At 37.7% G+C, this 16,904-nt stretch overlaps 1 protein-coding gene across 31 annotated transcripts in view; it reads left to right on the top strand.

The window, feature by feature from the left end:
- TRDN (triadin) overlaps window positions 1-16,904 on the top strand; it is a 229,596-nt gene that overhangs the window by 123,210 nt on the left and 89,482 nt on the right. For all 31 annotated transcript variants that reach the window (XM_074537877.1, XM_074537878.1, XM_074537896.1 and 28 more), the window contains 2 exons: window positions 11,515-11,550; window positions 14,766-14,819. In XM_074537877.1, coding sequence (XP_074393978.1) covers window positions 11,515-11,550; window positions 14,766-14,819 — 90 coding nt within the window. The remainder of the gene's footprint in view (window positions 1-11,514; window positions 11,551-14,765; window positions 14,820-16,904) is intronic.

The raw sequence follows: 16,904 nt of genomic DNA on the forward strand, positions 1-16,904 counted from the left end.
AATAAGCTAAAAGAGAATGTAGTGAAGAGTCAATGCAGGAATGCAGGTGGAGACAACTGCCTTGCATGTTCTTTGGAAAAACAGAAATTCCTTTCTGCATTACTTTTATAAGCCGAGAACATGACTGGTAGTCATCCTCTAAGTATTTAGTCTTCCATGGAAAATAGAAAAGCCTGCTTTCCTAATTGACATTTCCAGAAATCCTCAATACAGACATGACTATTTAGTAAAAATAAAATTGTATCTCCCCAAACAGATAAAAACATAACAATAGAAACAGTTTTACAGTGAGGGACAAGAGAAAAAAATCTAGCAGAATAGAGATGCAAACACAGCATAAAGAACAATTACTGTGGTTTTCATATGACTTGTTGTTAAGACAAAAGGCAGCTCAAACATATCCTTCAAAGCACTTGGTGGACTTTGAATTCTATGCTCCATCATCACCAATGATTGACAACATGATTTTAAAGCGTGCCTAAAGACACAGCATATATATCCTGGTGGATATACAAACACATCACAGAAGGCCAGACACATAACTCCCATTGATTTTCTCTGAGAACTGAGCTCCTAAACACCTCTTCTGCTTTTATTACAAGGACTGAGGCTGCAAAGTCACCATGGTGTTTCTGTGCCCTATTACCTATTGAAAGAGTTTTTCAACTGGGAATGGTAGCATTAATCTATACCAGAACAAAACCAAATACTTGTGTCATTTCAGAACATGGTTAACTTTCAGTGTTCAAAAGATAGAAATTAGATGAAAGAGAGAAAGAGCTAGGAAAATGTTTTTCCTACCTTCCCCTTGTTTCTCCTTCACCTCACAATGACTCTCCATTGCAATTGATGAGGTGACTCTCAGGTGGAAGACTCAACTCCAGTTTACTAGGAATCAGCTTTAGTGGAAATTGATCCTTTCCCATTCTTGCTCACTGTCATGTAAAAAAGGAAGATTTTCTTAAATCCTTAATGTTTAATTAGTGTGTCCGTGTCCCAGGAAAACTGAGACCCTTGCGCCCAACCAGCCTGTCAGTGCCTATGGGAGGATGAATTGCAAGAGAATAGAGATAGTGCTGAAGGCAATCTTGCCCTTGAGGAGGTGCAGCTGTACTAATTACCAAAGAATAGCAACAGCCTTGCCCTTAATAAGTCACAGCTGTGTCCAATAAAGATGAGTGTTATAAAAGAGTGGGTTAGGTGTGTGAGAGGACAGTTGGGATCACTTGGCTGTGCTGTGAGGGGCAAGGGACAGGAAGGAGTCAGCTGGCCATGTAGAAGAAAGAGAAAAGGAGTCAGTGTTGTGAGGAGCTGCCTATGAGAACTCACAGAGAGAAGGTATGAAAACTTTACAGTAGGATGATAAACTGATGGTGATGGACAGTTCCTATCCACTGTCAACTGGTGCCAAGCACCAACGCTGACAAGTGTTCCATTATGTGGGCTCTTCACTGAGCATTTCCAGATCAGAGGGTGCTTGGACTGACTTGCTCAGGGTCACGTGCCAAACAGAGAGACCCCCTCCTGGATGTCCACGTCCTTATGTCAGCCAGTGACTGCTTGCACCCATTAAGGACTCTCATTAACAGTTCACTGAATAGTACTCCATTAATAAAATTATGACAGTTTTAGGTTGAAGGATTGCCAGTGATAGTGTCTGACTGCAAAAAATGTATTCAAAGCAGTGTATGAAGGAGATGATCATTCAGCATGCATTGAATATAGCTCCTACCCAATATGTGTCCCTGTGGGGGAGAAGAAAGGTTCAGGCCATTGACTGAGCTCAGAAGTTAAGATGGAGTCTTCCCTAATTTCTGGTGATTCTTAATTTACTTTTGTATTATTTATATACCTTCAGGCAGAGCTTGAGTGAGTTTAGTCATGCCTCTATGCCTTTACTCAGTGAGGGGTGGTGGTACCTTGGTGGTGGGTATCTCAGTAAAATATCTAAGATAATCTTGGGACTGGGGCATGCATCAGTCCAAGGAAAGTGATTTTACCAGAATTGCTGACTTAACAGCAGGTCTTCTTCCTTAATCTCTCTTGGTTTTCAGCTCTCATGTGGCTTATCCACTAAAAAGTACCACTGAGTTCCCTCCTGTGCAAGGGTTTTGACAGAATCTGGCTGCAGTTCTTCACTCCACCCTCTGTTTATTCTCTCTCAGATTGTATTGTGTGAGAGAGGTTGGGTATGTTGACCACATTCCATCCAGAAAGTAGCAACAGTATTTCCCCCTGTGATTTCCAGATTGGAAATATTTTTATTTACTTCCCATCCCCTCTTGCCCCCCTCTCCCCCAATATGTTGTGCAAAGAGATCTCCAGCACAGAAAGAGGTGAGTATTCACTGTCTGCTGCAGTGGTCCTGTCCATGAAATGTTAGTAGCAGATGAATAAATGCAGTGCACTTTTCAGTGGCTCTTTTGTAGAGTATTAGAATGCTTCTAAGTCAACACTGAGTATCGTTCCATCCAGATCTGACATTTTGTGTTTGTTCTTTTCTATCTTGGAATATACAAAATAGGGAGAGATGTGAGAGAGGCAAATGGTGAATGATATTGGTAAGACTTGGTTGACAAAGAATTAGGAATGTCAACCCTTTAATAAATATAGATAAAAGGGAGGGGGCTTGGATTTGCGCTACCACTCACTTTTTCATGAGTTGGCGAGAGAACTTTCCTTGAGCAGAGAAGAGTAATTTAGTGTCTGACAGGCAACCTCTTTTGACACTGTACTGTCAATCTCATAAAGAGCTCCTTGGGGAGATATGATACTAGAAATAATCAATCATGAATGTGACAAATAATCTAAAACCCACACAGGCAACCAAATAAAGAGTTTGCCTTTAGACTTTCAGGTGTGCAGAAAGAGCTACCTCTGCTGTGCAAGCAGCTGGGTGGCATAGCTTTAATTAAAGAACCTAATTTTTTCTTTAACTCTATGCTGGTCTGGGGATTAATGTAATGTTTATTTTTCCAGTCACATCCAGAAATAACAGGATTAGAATATGCCTATGCCTCAAACTATACAAAGTTAATCTCTTTAATGAAGGAAAACTGTTTTATGCCCTCAAAATAAGATGTGTATCTGAGTAAGCAGGCCTGATATTTGGGATAATTATTCTATGATAAATGTCCATACACAGATACATCTACCAGGTTGAAATGACATAACTATGCAATATTATTTTCTGCGGTTGCTAAATAGACAAGTTCATGGCTTGACTCACAGTTAGGCAGTCAGGAGGAATCTTCAGAATCTGAGATCAGGAGGATTTTTTCTTTTCTTTTGCTTTGCACTTAAAAAGAAAAAATATATTTCCCTTGACCTTGAAATAAAGCTTTTACTAAGTTTTGATGAGCACATATTAGATAAAGACATTCATGTCCCTGAATTTAAAGTATACTTCAGTCTCTTGCCTTTCCCCTATAAAGGTTCATAGATCAGAGGTATTTTTGACTTAAAATATAAGCCTTTACCCTTCACTTTTGGATATGATCCTTTCCGTAAATGTTCCCAATGGCCATGCTTGTTCTCCTGACCTGTTTTCCAAGAAGCAGAGCCAATTTTGTGGTTTGCTATGTTACTCTCAGAGCCTAAGTCAGATAAAGTATTATTGAATGATTAGAAAAATAGAATAGGCAAATGTTCTTTAACGGAAGAGCCATACATAACTGTGGTTAGAAAATCATTGACTTTTAGCTCGATTGCAGTATGTTCTGCATGGAGTTGCTTTCTCATAGATTGTCTCATTTATGAGAGTGTAATTAGATTATTGTGTCACCTATAAAGATGAATGGATGGACATTTTTTTATTTAAGATTTCCCTTCTCAGAGAGTGAGAATGTTGACAGCATCTGTGTTCAGACATAAGAAAATATCTTCTTCCTAGTGATAATGCCTATAGATGCAATCTGTACATCTACCTAGCCAACAGACAGAATGAAATGGACTTGTATTGAAGAGTACAGGAAGAGATATCACAAGGATGCATAGCATGCATGCACTTACCAAAGCCTATTCTAACCCAAAATTCTCTTCTGAATCATTCAAACAGTATCGGTGCTGAGCTTCATTAAAAAAAGTTTAGAGTGCATCCTCCAGCTGTTTTAAGCAACGAAAAAAAAATGCTAAAGAAAATTCTCATCTCTTATAATATTTATGCTAATTCAAACGAAATGTTATTCCAGGAAAATATCTGATTCCTAAGTTTTAGGAAGTAATGTTATTACTCACATTTGCTACATAAAATACCGCTACCTTTTCTCGAAAGGACTGCAGTTTCTGGAATTAGCTGCACTTGCAGCTTCCTGTGTGTGGACGACTGCAATCTCATATCATGCTCCTGAGTTTTGCTTTTTTAAACCATGCCTGATGAAGATCTTTTTAGGCTGTAAAAGACCTTTAAGCCTATTGAGTCCAACCTTGAACCTATTACTGCCAAGTCCACCACTAAACCATTTCTCCAAGTGAACACACATACACTTGAAATACCCCCAGGGATGATGACTCAACCATTTCCCTGGGCAGCCTCTTCCAATGCTTGAGCATCCTTTTTGCAAAGAAATTTTCCTTAGTATCCAATCTAAACGTCCTCTGGCACAACTTGAAGTCATTTCCTCTTGTCCTACTGCTAATTACCTAGGAGAAAAGGTCAATCCCCATCTTACTGCATTCTCCTTTCAGGTAATTGGGAGAGAGAATAAGGCACCCCCAGAGCCTCCCTTTCTCAAGGTTAAATAAGCCCAACTCCCTCAGCTGCTCCTCACAGGGCTTGTGGTTCAGACCCTTCGCCTGATGTATTGCCCATCTTTGGACTCATCCCAGTCCTCCAATGATTTTTAAATGAGGAGCCCAAAACTGAAGAGAGGATTTGAGGTGCAGCCTCACCTGTATTGAGTACGGGGAGATGATCCCTGCCACAGGAATTCTGATACAAACAAGGATACTGTTCATGCATGAGAATGTATTTAACATGAACAAGTTTCTACTGTTCAGTCTCGACTGCGAGAGACTGAATTCATTCCAGGAATTACAAAATAGAAAGGAGAAATCACCAATTAGTGGAACCACGAACCACTATTATACTTGAAATTGGCCATTCCCAAAGTGCAGGCTTTTTCTTACTGTAACTGAATCACTTGTCTGCTCACATCCCTCCTCTACTTGCTTTATTTTTTGCTCTATTGAGCTAACCCTTTTAATGATCTTGGGAAATCTGTTTGAGATAACATTTAGTATTTCATCTATGTGCATTGCCAAAACACTTTCTGAAAAGCTCTGGGGCTTTAAGTTACTATCTGCTTCTGATGCTCTGGTGCCCAGGGCTTGCAGGCACTCATTGGCTGAACAGAATATAGAGCTGCCTTGGAAATGGTGGTGTGAGGGGACACTGCAGAGACAAAACAGCATCTCTGAGGGCTGGCGATCAGAAGGGACTTGGAGACATGAAAGAAATTTAGAAATTATCAAAAAGCCTGCTATTCTGAGTGGAGAGGAAATATGGACAATGCTGAGGTGAGACAACACCCTTCTCAGAGAATGGATGGAAAGTTTTGTGTGTTTTTCCTGCTTCAGTGAAAAATGATCTGTCCACCTTTAAGAGTGCTACCACCAATTTTCCATTGTAATCAACAACAGAGGAATTTTAGTTAGCGAACTCCTTTTTCTACATTATTCAAGAACCTTTACATACCATATCAGTTACCAGTTCATCTTTAAATTTCTATCTTATAGTCCAGTCTCATGTTGCTTGAGGAAATTTGATTTTAAAACCCAGAAGCTCTGCATCTGCCCCTTTTACTCAGCTATAATAACATTATCTGCAGTTTTTCTTATTTTTTTACATGCAGAAATCTCTGCAGGCAAAAGATAGTAATGCAAAACTTGTAGTCTGGGATTCAAGGCTTACTGGTCTCTGCCAATGAATTTCCTTGTCGTTCCCATTATTCTCAAAGGAAGATGGTTAAACTCTGGTCAGAGAGTTTATTGTTGTCATGTAATGGGTCAGGAACAGCTCTGAAGCAGTGGTGGCACTGTACTTTGCTTTTCCTTGTGCACAACTTCAGCCTCACTGGTGAAATGAGGTACCTTTCTCATGCCCACCAAGAAATGCAATTTTGGAAAGGCAAGAGATTTTGCCAGAAGTTGTCACAGAGCATATGGCAATGCCATGCTCAGTGATTAAGACAGAGAACAAAATTAAGTGTTGGTCGAACCACAGAACTTTGCATGTGGGAGAAATGTTGATATCTCTAAATAGCTCTTTTATTCTGTCAAATTGTAGGGGTTCAGTGATACTAAGATTTTAATCCTAGATTAGCATGAGCAATTTTGATAGAGCCTTCATAGATTTTTAAGTCTAGTAAGGAAAGAAATATTATTTCTTTATTTCTATGTAGTAGGGAATTTTTAAAATCTTTATTGTGAAATGGACACATTACACCAGAAAGGTGTAATTACTCTGATATAATACCCCTACATGTGGGCATCTACTGTTTCAGAAGTGCCTGAAATCAAAATTTAAAAATACTCTAAAAAGCTTTTAGGTGTTATAAAGTAAACATTACTTCAATAATGCCATGTAATTAATGAAAAATTATGAAAAATAAGTTAAAAAGCAACTTAATAAGAAATTCTTAAAGGCATCCCAAGAATGCACATTTCCGGAAATTCTTGGAATATTAGATGAAATCAATACTATATTGTGGAAAATAGTTTTAAGAACTCCAAGTAAATGAAAAAAAAAATATTAAACCACAGTATATTTTAATAAAAGGTTTGACAATTCTTGTTTAATTACTATATGCTCAACAGCAGTTCATTTTGAAAAATGCTCAGCTATCTGGTGTCTGTTCCTCTTTTACCTCTGTAAATCACATTAGGTGCAAATTGTGCCACTTAATAAATTGTTTCCAAATTCTGGTACATCTGCTAGCTTGGGAGTAGAGAGCAGTAGTGAGACTGGTTTCTAGACGACTTTAATTATGTTTTCCATTCACATGATGGAAGTTCTCAGCCATCAGATGCCACCTACTATCATTTTTATTTCCAGTCATGTGAACCCTTGCTCAGGGCAGCAGAGGGAACCTTAGCTGTCATACTTGTGAGATGCAAAGTCATGAAAACTCTGCTATTGCATTGTACTTGCAGAGCCAGAACCGATCTCCCAAAGCATGCACTCGATTGACTGTGCTTTGGTTGGTAATAACAGCCAGGAGTTTTTGGTTTTATTTCTGAAAAACCAACAGAGTTTTGACTTCAAAACACTGGAAAATATTATTTTTATTCTCAAAACAATTATTTCTGATTCTTGAAGTTTGTTCATTTTTCTGCCATCTTTTCTTTTTATTCTCTTTTAATCACTAGATGAATTGAATACCTGTGTCAAAATAACAATAGAACCAAGAAATGAGGCAAGATATGTGTGAGTCTAGCTAGGAACTTTCTGCTTGGAGAACTATGGTCATGTTGTGTGAGGCATTTTCATCACACAACCTATTTTCTGTGGGTATGTGCAGACCACTAGCCAGTCAGCGGGGTTTAAGTAAGTCCATTCTAGTACGAGGTCATCAGGTACAAAACAGAAGTTGAAAGTGTTAGCTAAGGTTTTGGGTGAGAATTACTCCTTCAGTAACTGCTTAACATATTAATTTTTTCTTTAGTTTTTGATTCAGTGAATCATATCTTCCAAAAGCATCTGGTAACTCCCTGGGGTCTTGGTGCTTAATCCAGATCAGCAGAGGAAGAATCTATGGAGTTACAGCACGTTTGATTAGGATATTAGCCACCGTTCAACTTGGACACTGTGGTTGCCCACTGATGTTGGAATTATTTTCTGTTTGCAAATTTGATATTACTAACATGTTCTTTTCTAAGCTTCCAAAGAGAAAGGCTGTTTTAGATACAACATATTCAAGAATTTTTCTAATTAGGAGGGGTTTAGCTACTATTTTAGCATGGTACATCATTATCTGAGCTATCAATATATTATCTCTGATATACTCATTTATCTGAATAATACTTTAAGGTTTTCTTAATACCCCTAGGTATGTTTGAATTAAAGATTTCTAGGAAAAAAGACACAGAGAAGTCTTTCATCAGAATACAATTTGAGACTCATTAATTTCCCAGAACTTCCTTTTAGTTATCAAAATTATAGGTTGCATGGAGGAGATTTCCTGTTCTGAAATGTACAATGTACACTGTATTATAAATCCATTGTTAAAAAGTTGTAAAAGTTTTGTGAACCCCAGATCTGAAATTCACTTCATAGCAGTGTTTGAAATATTCCATTTTGGAAGTTTTTTAAACTCAAACAACCAAACTCTGTACCAGAGCACTGGGGCATCCTTGTCCAATAGCTTATTACAAACCTCCTAGGGACTCACTGCCATGAAAGGCACTGTATAAGCTTAGAGGGATTTTTTTCCTTGCCCCATGTGTAGTTTAGATGTCATTTGCAGTTAATGTGTACGGGTAGTTTACTTCAAACGAATGCTGATCGAGGCCTGAGGAAAAAATCGAGCTATGTGCTAAAAAGAGGAAAAAAAATAAAATACAATTTTGCTGTTCTACTGAGATACATCTGTGCTGGCTGTCAAATGCTTGTTCCTAGTTTGAATTCAAAACTGATCGTTATAGCCTGTAGAGATAAGAACAAAGACCATATTTGTTTAAATATTTGGTGGTTTTTAATAAAATAATATTTTAAGTATTACTGTACTTTAGTCTTTCACAAGAGTCAATAAAAGAAAAACCTGTTCATTCACCTGAGGAAAGCTTTTACAACATATTTACTTTTTAAGAATATAGACCAGAATACAATTGTCTTCAAATACCTCCAGAGAACAACTGTAAAAATGTTGTTTTACAGTGTTCCACAGATGATCAATTATTTTATCAGCTTAGCCTTTTAAAGTCTGTTGCAGGCTTTTTCAAGAAAAGGAAATTGATAGGCATGTCAGAAGTACCCAAATCTTTGAACTGCACAGAATTTGCGTGGTTTACTGGAGCCCTTTAAGAAGACCTAAATATCAAATGTGTCTTCACATGTGTCTTCAAAATTTTATGAAGAAATTGGGTTTTTTGGCCATTCCTCTTCTTGACAAACATGAAAAAAACCCCACCAAGAAGCAAGAGAACATATTGCTGCTGTTTTTAAGAAAAATACATAATGACTATTAAAACCTGGTTTTATATAAGCTATGCTCCCAACCACACTCACATAGCTTTAAAGTTAAACCCAAGACTGGTGCAAAGTAAAATGAATGAGAAAAATTTCTCACTGTTTCAAATTGCACTAGTATAACTTATTGGCCAATTCATTTTTGGTACTGTTTTCCATGGAGTTGATAAGCTATGTGTCAATTGTGCCTTATAGCAGGTAAGCATATTTAGGGACTTCAGAAGTCCTGATCAGCTGTCCTTCCTTCTGCAAGAGCTATCAGTTGTTTGTTTCTTTGTAACTTGGTGATTTATTTCATTGAAGTGTGTAGATGCAATTTCTGTATACACCTTCAAAGGTACTTCCATGTCCAAGGTCATACACAACCTCCTCTGGACAATTTTCTGTTAACCACTCCAGCCTAGCTGGATAAATACAGCTTTAGAAGTCAAAAGTGAGACCTTGGCTTGAAAAGAATATCCTAACACTATTTACATTTTGATATTAATATGTGCTGTTGGAATCAGGTATTGGTAATTTTTCTTCACTTTAAAAACAAACAAAAATACACAACCCCCACAAATTATAAGATTTTCTTAAGGGAAAAATTGTCCAGCTCTTTACTATATGCTATATATTTCAGATGATGGGAAAACACATTGATTCTTTCAAAATAAATTATGGGTTTAAAATATATGAAAGTATGTTGCCCTAATAAATGGCAACTTAAATGAAAAAGGAAATAACTTGAAGGTTTTATTTAGATCCAGTCTGTTATTGTAAATGGTGCTGTCAATTTATTTATTTTTTTATAACCTCCAGCAATGGAAGATTATTGTGATAAATGATTCATATCATTGCAATATATACCTTTTGAAATTTCCATATCTGGCAACTAATAGGCACTTCTTGAAGACTTCAATAGGCTCCTTAGCCAGATAACATGGCTGGAAGCTGCTTCATGATTAATTTCATCCAAATGTGGTAATTATCATACTTTGAAGTAATGCCTGCAGAACATGCTTTCACAGAGAGTTAGCGGAAGCAGAGGATTAACCCAGAAATATTTCAGTTCAGAGTAACATATCACCCAAGTAGAAATATATTTTCTTCCAAATTTTTCAAGATTATTAGACTACTTGGCAGTCATTTGCATTACCTTATCTCGTATCAACTTCTCCACAGCAATTTAGAAAGCAACAGAAAAAGAAACAACTTTGTATTATTAGCAGTAATGGGATAGTCTTGGATTTGCAAGCAATTTAATTTGACAGTTTCTACCCTGAAGTATTTCTCATATTAGTGTTTAAGAACACAATTCATTCATCATTCATATATGTTGTGGACGGAAGAATTATCCTGCCTATATTCCAGATACACTATAGTTAATTAGAGATGGCATTGGTTTCCTTGTAACCATCCAGAGGAGCATCTTCTACCACTGCTCTATGCATGCCTTTGCTCCTGTCTCACAAGATCCCCATGAGCAATTTCTTGGTTGCACAGGTGAGACTAGTGAAAAAGCTATGTGAAGCACCAAGAATGTTTCTAAAAATGGGTAATTTTGTACCTAGTTAAAAGCCCTGAGGTAGAATAGCACCAAAAATTATAATGCAGAGTGAAGCTATCTCTGCATATTACTGCATGCTTATATCACCCCAGTAAAGATTCCAAATCTCTCGGCAATCAGAAAAAAAAGTCCTGAAAATGTTTACACAAAAATCCTACCTTAGGTGAGACTGAACAGCCTATTTAAGTATTTCTGGTAGATTGCTTGGCCATGCTGCATTTTGATTCAGCTAAGTAATTTCAATTTTGTTCAAGTCAACCAGGGAGGAACTTCGTCTGCTCTTACATGGACCATATTTAGGGCTGAGTTACTCTAAGTTCAAAAGGTGTTAAGTGTAAAATCTTCTAAAGTAGGCCTCAGTTGTGTGATCCACAACTGCAGGGAGAGTGCCTTTTATTACATCTCTGTTCTCAGGCTGGTAGCACATCCTCCCTTGTGTTCCTGCAGCCTGACCACGTGCTCATAGTGAGCAACCATAGCTCAGATGCTGCATGTAAGCCATGGTAACTCAGCCAAGTGTCAAACCCCACAGATTACCATACAAAAATTAAACAAAACTGTTTAGGGTCACACAGGCTTTCCTGTATTTACCCTTAGGGTTAAATTAGTGCCACTGTTCCATGGAACAAACAGAAGTGGAATGAATCACTGTATCATTGCAATGTACTTTATAGCAAATAAACTGTTTCACCTCTAAAGCACACGCTGCTGTTTTCTGTAAACCTTTACTCTTACTGCGTATTTATGCATATGTATTTGCGTTTTTTTTCTCTTACAGATAAAAAAGAAGCTGCTGTATCCAAAGAACTCAAAAGTAAGAAACTACTATCTCTTTTATATGCCTTGCAGTTTCAAAAGTTCATTTCATTATTCCAAAAATAATATTTATTGAGTTGTTGAAAAGACAAAGAAGAAAGTAGCTACACCATTTATAATTGAAAAATGACATGTTTACACTTCAGCTGCCTCCTACTTTCTTAATCCGTTCTTATCCTGCTTCTAACTGCACACTCCTCTTTGTGACTGACAGTTTTGCCTTCCCCTCTTTCCTATCACTGTCTTCAAAAACAAAGGTTTCATAGGGGAGGAAATGTCAAATTGAGGTGTCAGCTGAATGTGATCTCAGTGGCAGCAATTTTCATAAGTAGGCTGGTAAGGCTCAGAGTTGAACATGCTGAGGAAGACCAAATTTATCTTCACAAATGCAAAACAAGGGTACTGCCTGTCTAGGTAGCTCTGGTTCCAACAGAGAAACCTCTGGAGCTGAAAAGAGATGGGAATTGTGCTCTTCTGAAAAAACAGCCAAAAAATGCTCTGAGAACTTTGCATCATTTAAAAGGGAAGAGCTACATCTTCCTTTTCTGCAAATTTCAAGTGCCAATGCCTCAACAGAGTAAGGACAGTAAGACAGTATCTTTGGTAAGATTTCATCTGCTCAGTATTCTGTTCTGAAAGTTCAGCATATAAAAAAATTAGGAAAAATATGGGGCTTCAAAATCTGATTCAAATTCACAATTAAAGAGTGCACTGACTCTCACTTCCATGTATGAACTTTCATGACTTCTGTGGCAGAACAATCTCCTGCCATCCTCAGTTTTGCAGCAATTTATTAAAAGATTTCTTTTGGAAATGAAAAAAAAAACCCTTATACTTTGTGTTCTTATGCAAATTTTGCAGAAATATTTAGCAAAACATTTCATACACTTACTCTACAAGTAATGTCCTGTTAGAGAAAGAAGAACCTGTTTTCAAGCAGTCCTAAATTACCTATTAATTTGGAGACATAATTCCTCAGAGCAGCCTTTGAGTGCCTCAATGGAACCTGCAGGAGAGCTGCAGAGGGACTTCTCACAAGGGTATGCAATGACAGGACAAGAGGTAATGGCTTTAAACTGAGAGTAGGTTTAAATTGGATATTAGGGAGAAATTCTTCATTGTGACGGTGGTGAGGTTCCACAGAGATGGATGGATGTCCCCTCCCTGGAAGTGCTCAAGGCCAGGCTGGGTGGAGTTTAAGCAACCTGGTCTCATGGGAGGTGTCCCTGCCTGGCAGGGGGTTTGAAATGAGATAATATTTAAGGTCCATTTCAACCCAAACCATTCTGTGATTCCTTTCATGTGGGAGAATCCCACAGCCGCTCTCATAGCAAAATTTCCTATCTCTGCCACATGAGTGAAATTTCCATCTGAAAGTAACTCATGTAAAGATGCAGAATCATTAGCACTTAAATAATTTGTGAACAGCAAACTGGAAATAGTATGCTTGCAAAAGCCATTTTAAACTTTTGCACTTTAGTTCCAATGCTTCTTAAAAACTATACAAAAATTAAATAAATTACAGAATTTTTTAGTCAAATATATCCTTAATTTTATTTTTTCTCAAAATTATTTTAGTTTCTCAGATACTAAATATTTAAAATCAAAATCTTGGTATAACACAAACAATTCTTAGGGTTTTTTTCACAGATGTTTTAAAAAAAACTTTGCAAAAATTCAATGTCAAGCATATTCTAGCCAAGAACTCAGAAGAGGATAAAGGAAAGTCTTGCTATTTTGTGTTAGGTCCATTTGACACTTGTAGAACATATGTGTTGGACCTCTTGTGCAAAAACAGGCACTCAGAAAAGGGATACCGAGTAAATTCTTCTTCAAGGTCTTCTACAAATTTGCCTGAAGGAGGGGTGAGCACCCCAAATAATTACAATGCTGTGATAATAACTAAGTTAGGATATAATTATCAGCTCTGGGCTTTTAAGTGGATGGAAATAAAGCAGTCCACATTGCACATGCAAACTGTATTTTGTTTTCATTCCATTTCACAAGACAATCTGATGCATCTTTTATGAACTTCTCAAAAGACTGGAGGGGAAGGACTCAAAATTACATTTCTGATTTAGCCATGTTCTTTTTCATTGTAATAATACAGTGACAGATGTGAAGGATTAACTAACATTTTTTGGCATTCTATAATTCAGCCTGTGATTAACATTATTAGTTATTTCCTCTCGAGATATGAAAATGTGAATTTTAATTTGAAGAACCTTCTAGTTGATACAAAGACATCTTTTATGGCCATTGGTAAAGTTTAGCTTATGGATATTTGTTAAACTATTGCCGTTTAAGTACAGTTTGTTTTGGTAGTTCCTGAGGATAAAAGCAATTAACGGAATACTAATAAAGAGTGAATAAATCTAGTAGGTTACTTAGGTAGTAGGTTACTTATGTTCTTCTGTATGGGGCAAAGATTCCCCAAATCCACATGGGGATGCACACACCATTCATCATCAGGACCTTCATTCTGCAAGGACACACTCTACAAACAAAGACAGTATAATGCAAATGCTTCATGAAAAGATCAAGAGCAGTTAAATGGCCAGACAGGGCACATTTCTCTTCTAGGAGAATACAGCAATTGCTCTTTCAATTGCAGGATCAAACATGAAGACATTCTCCTAATGCTTCTCCATTTTTCAGGATGGAGGGATATTCCAGGTATAGCCAACTCAGCGGATGTGCTTTGCTGAAGCAGCCCAATTTCATCTCTTCTAAGCAGGGCCAGTTTCAGACTAGGGTAAAGGATGCCACTGTGAATAGCTGTGGGATCCCCTGAGCTACCACTACTGGATGCACAAGGGTGAATCCTCAGCAGCTGCCAGAGGCTGGCTCAGGACCTTCAGCTCTCCTCTCTTCAAGAGGCTCTCAGCACACAGCTGCTGCCTGAGGGGCAAGGCCGTGCTGGAACCCCTGCATGCCTTCTTTCCTCTGCTTGGCCAACTAGAGAGCAGAAAAGCTGAAAGAAGGGATTCAATGCCTAACAACCAGGGTTTGCTAGCCCTTCAGCTGGTTATTCTGTTGCTGCCTTTGAGTTTATTGAAGACAACTCGGCCTTTCTCCCTTTGGTAATCTCTTTGTTTAACTCTTCAGTTTAAAAATATGTTCCTGGAAGCCTTTCCTCGGATTTCTGTGGGGTTTTTAAAATACTATGCTTTGTAATAAATGGTTAATTTAATTTTTTTTTTATTTTTTAAGAGCCAGCAAAAGCTCCTGCAGCCAACCCAGCCATCAAAAAAACAGCAGCACCAGGTAAAGAAAAATGTTTGCCTGCAATTTCTTGTACTTGTGAACCAGTTTATTGCATCATAGCACCATCTGCTGGATTGCACATAAACCAGTGGTTCTTGTCAGTTTTGGTATGATTTTTTTGCCTGCTTTGCTCTAAATCATTGTGAAAATTTGCTAAGAAAAAAGCAAATATGTGTATGTGAAATATTTGCTAAGAAAAAAAGTATTTAGCAATGATTTCTAACATTATGTTCGCTTCTTGTCCTCCCATGGCAGCTTTGAGGTGCTATATTGGGCCATTCTATAGGGCTTGAGATAAAAAAATTAATCTGAATGTAAAGTCTGGTTTTAAAAGCAGTATTTATAGAAACTATTTTCTGTGTGAAGCTGTATTCAAGGCCTTTGAGAAGGGGACCTGGTATTTAAAAGTGTCACAGTAGGTTGTCAAAATGAAGCTCCTGGATAATCATAAATATGCACTGAAAAGACAAGCAAACTTTTTTAGACAAATAATGGCATAAATTCCTATCTGAATTTAGATTGGATTGTAAAAATCTAATAATTTTATTTATTTATTACTCCATCTGCTTTGCACTCATCTTTAAAAATGCTATCTCTCATTTCTTCTTAATTAAATAAAATCCAATATGTTGAATAACAACCTGAATAGTCATTATGTTTGTAGTTTGACTACATTTTATATTAACTATCAAAAAACCCCTCAGGAATTCCAATATGAAAGTGTGGACAGTATAAAACCATAATATTATTCTAGTCTAAAGCAGGTTAGCTGGTGCTGCACCAGACTGTGCCATTGAGCAGTGCCTGGTGTTGGCATCCCAGCCGTGGCCAGCCCACACTTCCTCTGCTTCTTCTTGCCTCCAGCTGATCCCCCTGTATGGATCTGAGAAAGCTGCTTTTTTTTTTTTTTTTTTTTTCCCTTTAAGATTTTTTTCTGGCTTTCTCTAATTCAGGCTGTTTCAGTAGTCTATCTCAGAGCTCTCCTCCACCAAAAAAGGGAAAAATGTCTTGCATCAGTAGGGGTGACTGGGAATTGGTGAAGGATCAGTGCAAGCCAGGAAGACCTGCAGTTGTCTCTACCACAGAAGGACTCATAGCCTGGAATCACAGCGGATGTGGGCTATTGCAGCACACACTGAGTGGCTGTGCCATGCTCTGTGTGACACTGGCCTGGGAAGCACCATTTCCCCACCAGTTCTTCCCATCCCTGCCTGCTGTGTTTGACACCACATTCACCTCTGCTAACACAACAGGGGGAGCAGTGCAAACAATCATGGCTTACAGCTGAAAGCTGTGCAAGGAATGTGTGTGTGGCAGGGTGTTCAGCCTGTCAGTGAGGCTGGCTCCACAAACATTTACATTCATGTCACTGATGATTTCTTAAAGCAGCTTTGTTGCCAGTGTGTTGTATAGCCAGACCCTTAGAAGTCTCAACAGTACTCTGTAGAAATCGTGATGTTAGAACCATATGCTTATAATTAATTCATTCCACCTGCTTGCATCCAATATTTGTGTTCATGTTTGAAAAATATTCCAATGAGTCTGCTTGTTGGCAAGAATGGTGATGACAGTAATCTGCTTAAGAAAAAGAAAAGGGGGAAACTTGGCATGGCTTCTCATGGAAAAATAAAATAAATTTGTCTGTTCTGACACATTTCTAAATATCTAGTTTGCCTTAAAAATTATAAAGGGCAGTAGGTTTTGAGGTCTGCATTTTAGCTTCCCCCTCCAGTTCTCTGAAAATTAATTTACCACCAGAATAACTCACCATGGCAAAATATGAAATATGCTTGTTTGGCAACATCATAAGTAGACTGCTTCCTATTAGCACAGTAAATTAAATACATTATCCAATTTCATATTTCATTTTCTTCCACATATCTTATTACATCACAACCTGTACTCAAGAATGCCTAAAGCTCAAGGTTTATTCCTCTTAACAGATTGAACAGACTGAGAGCACAGCTGGTCATCTCACAGTGCATCTACGTCACATATGTTCCTGATCCTAATGTCACTGGTTGAGAAATCCCTGCCTAATTCAACATACATTATTTTAATCTCCCTACATGTATACAGAGAACA

This window comes from Zonotrichia albicollis, chromosome 3 (assembly GCF_047830755.1).
Source record: "Zonotrichia albicollis isolate bZonAlb1 chromosome 3, bZonAlb1.hap1, whole genome shotgun sequence".
Taxonomy (NCBI): Eukaryota; Metazoa; Chordata; class Aves; order Passeriformes; family Passerellidae; genus Zonotrichia; species Zonotrichia albicollis.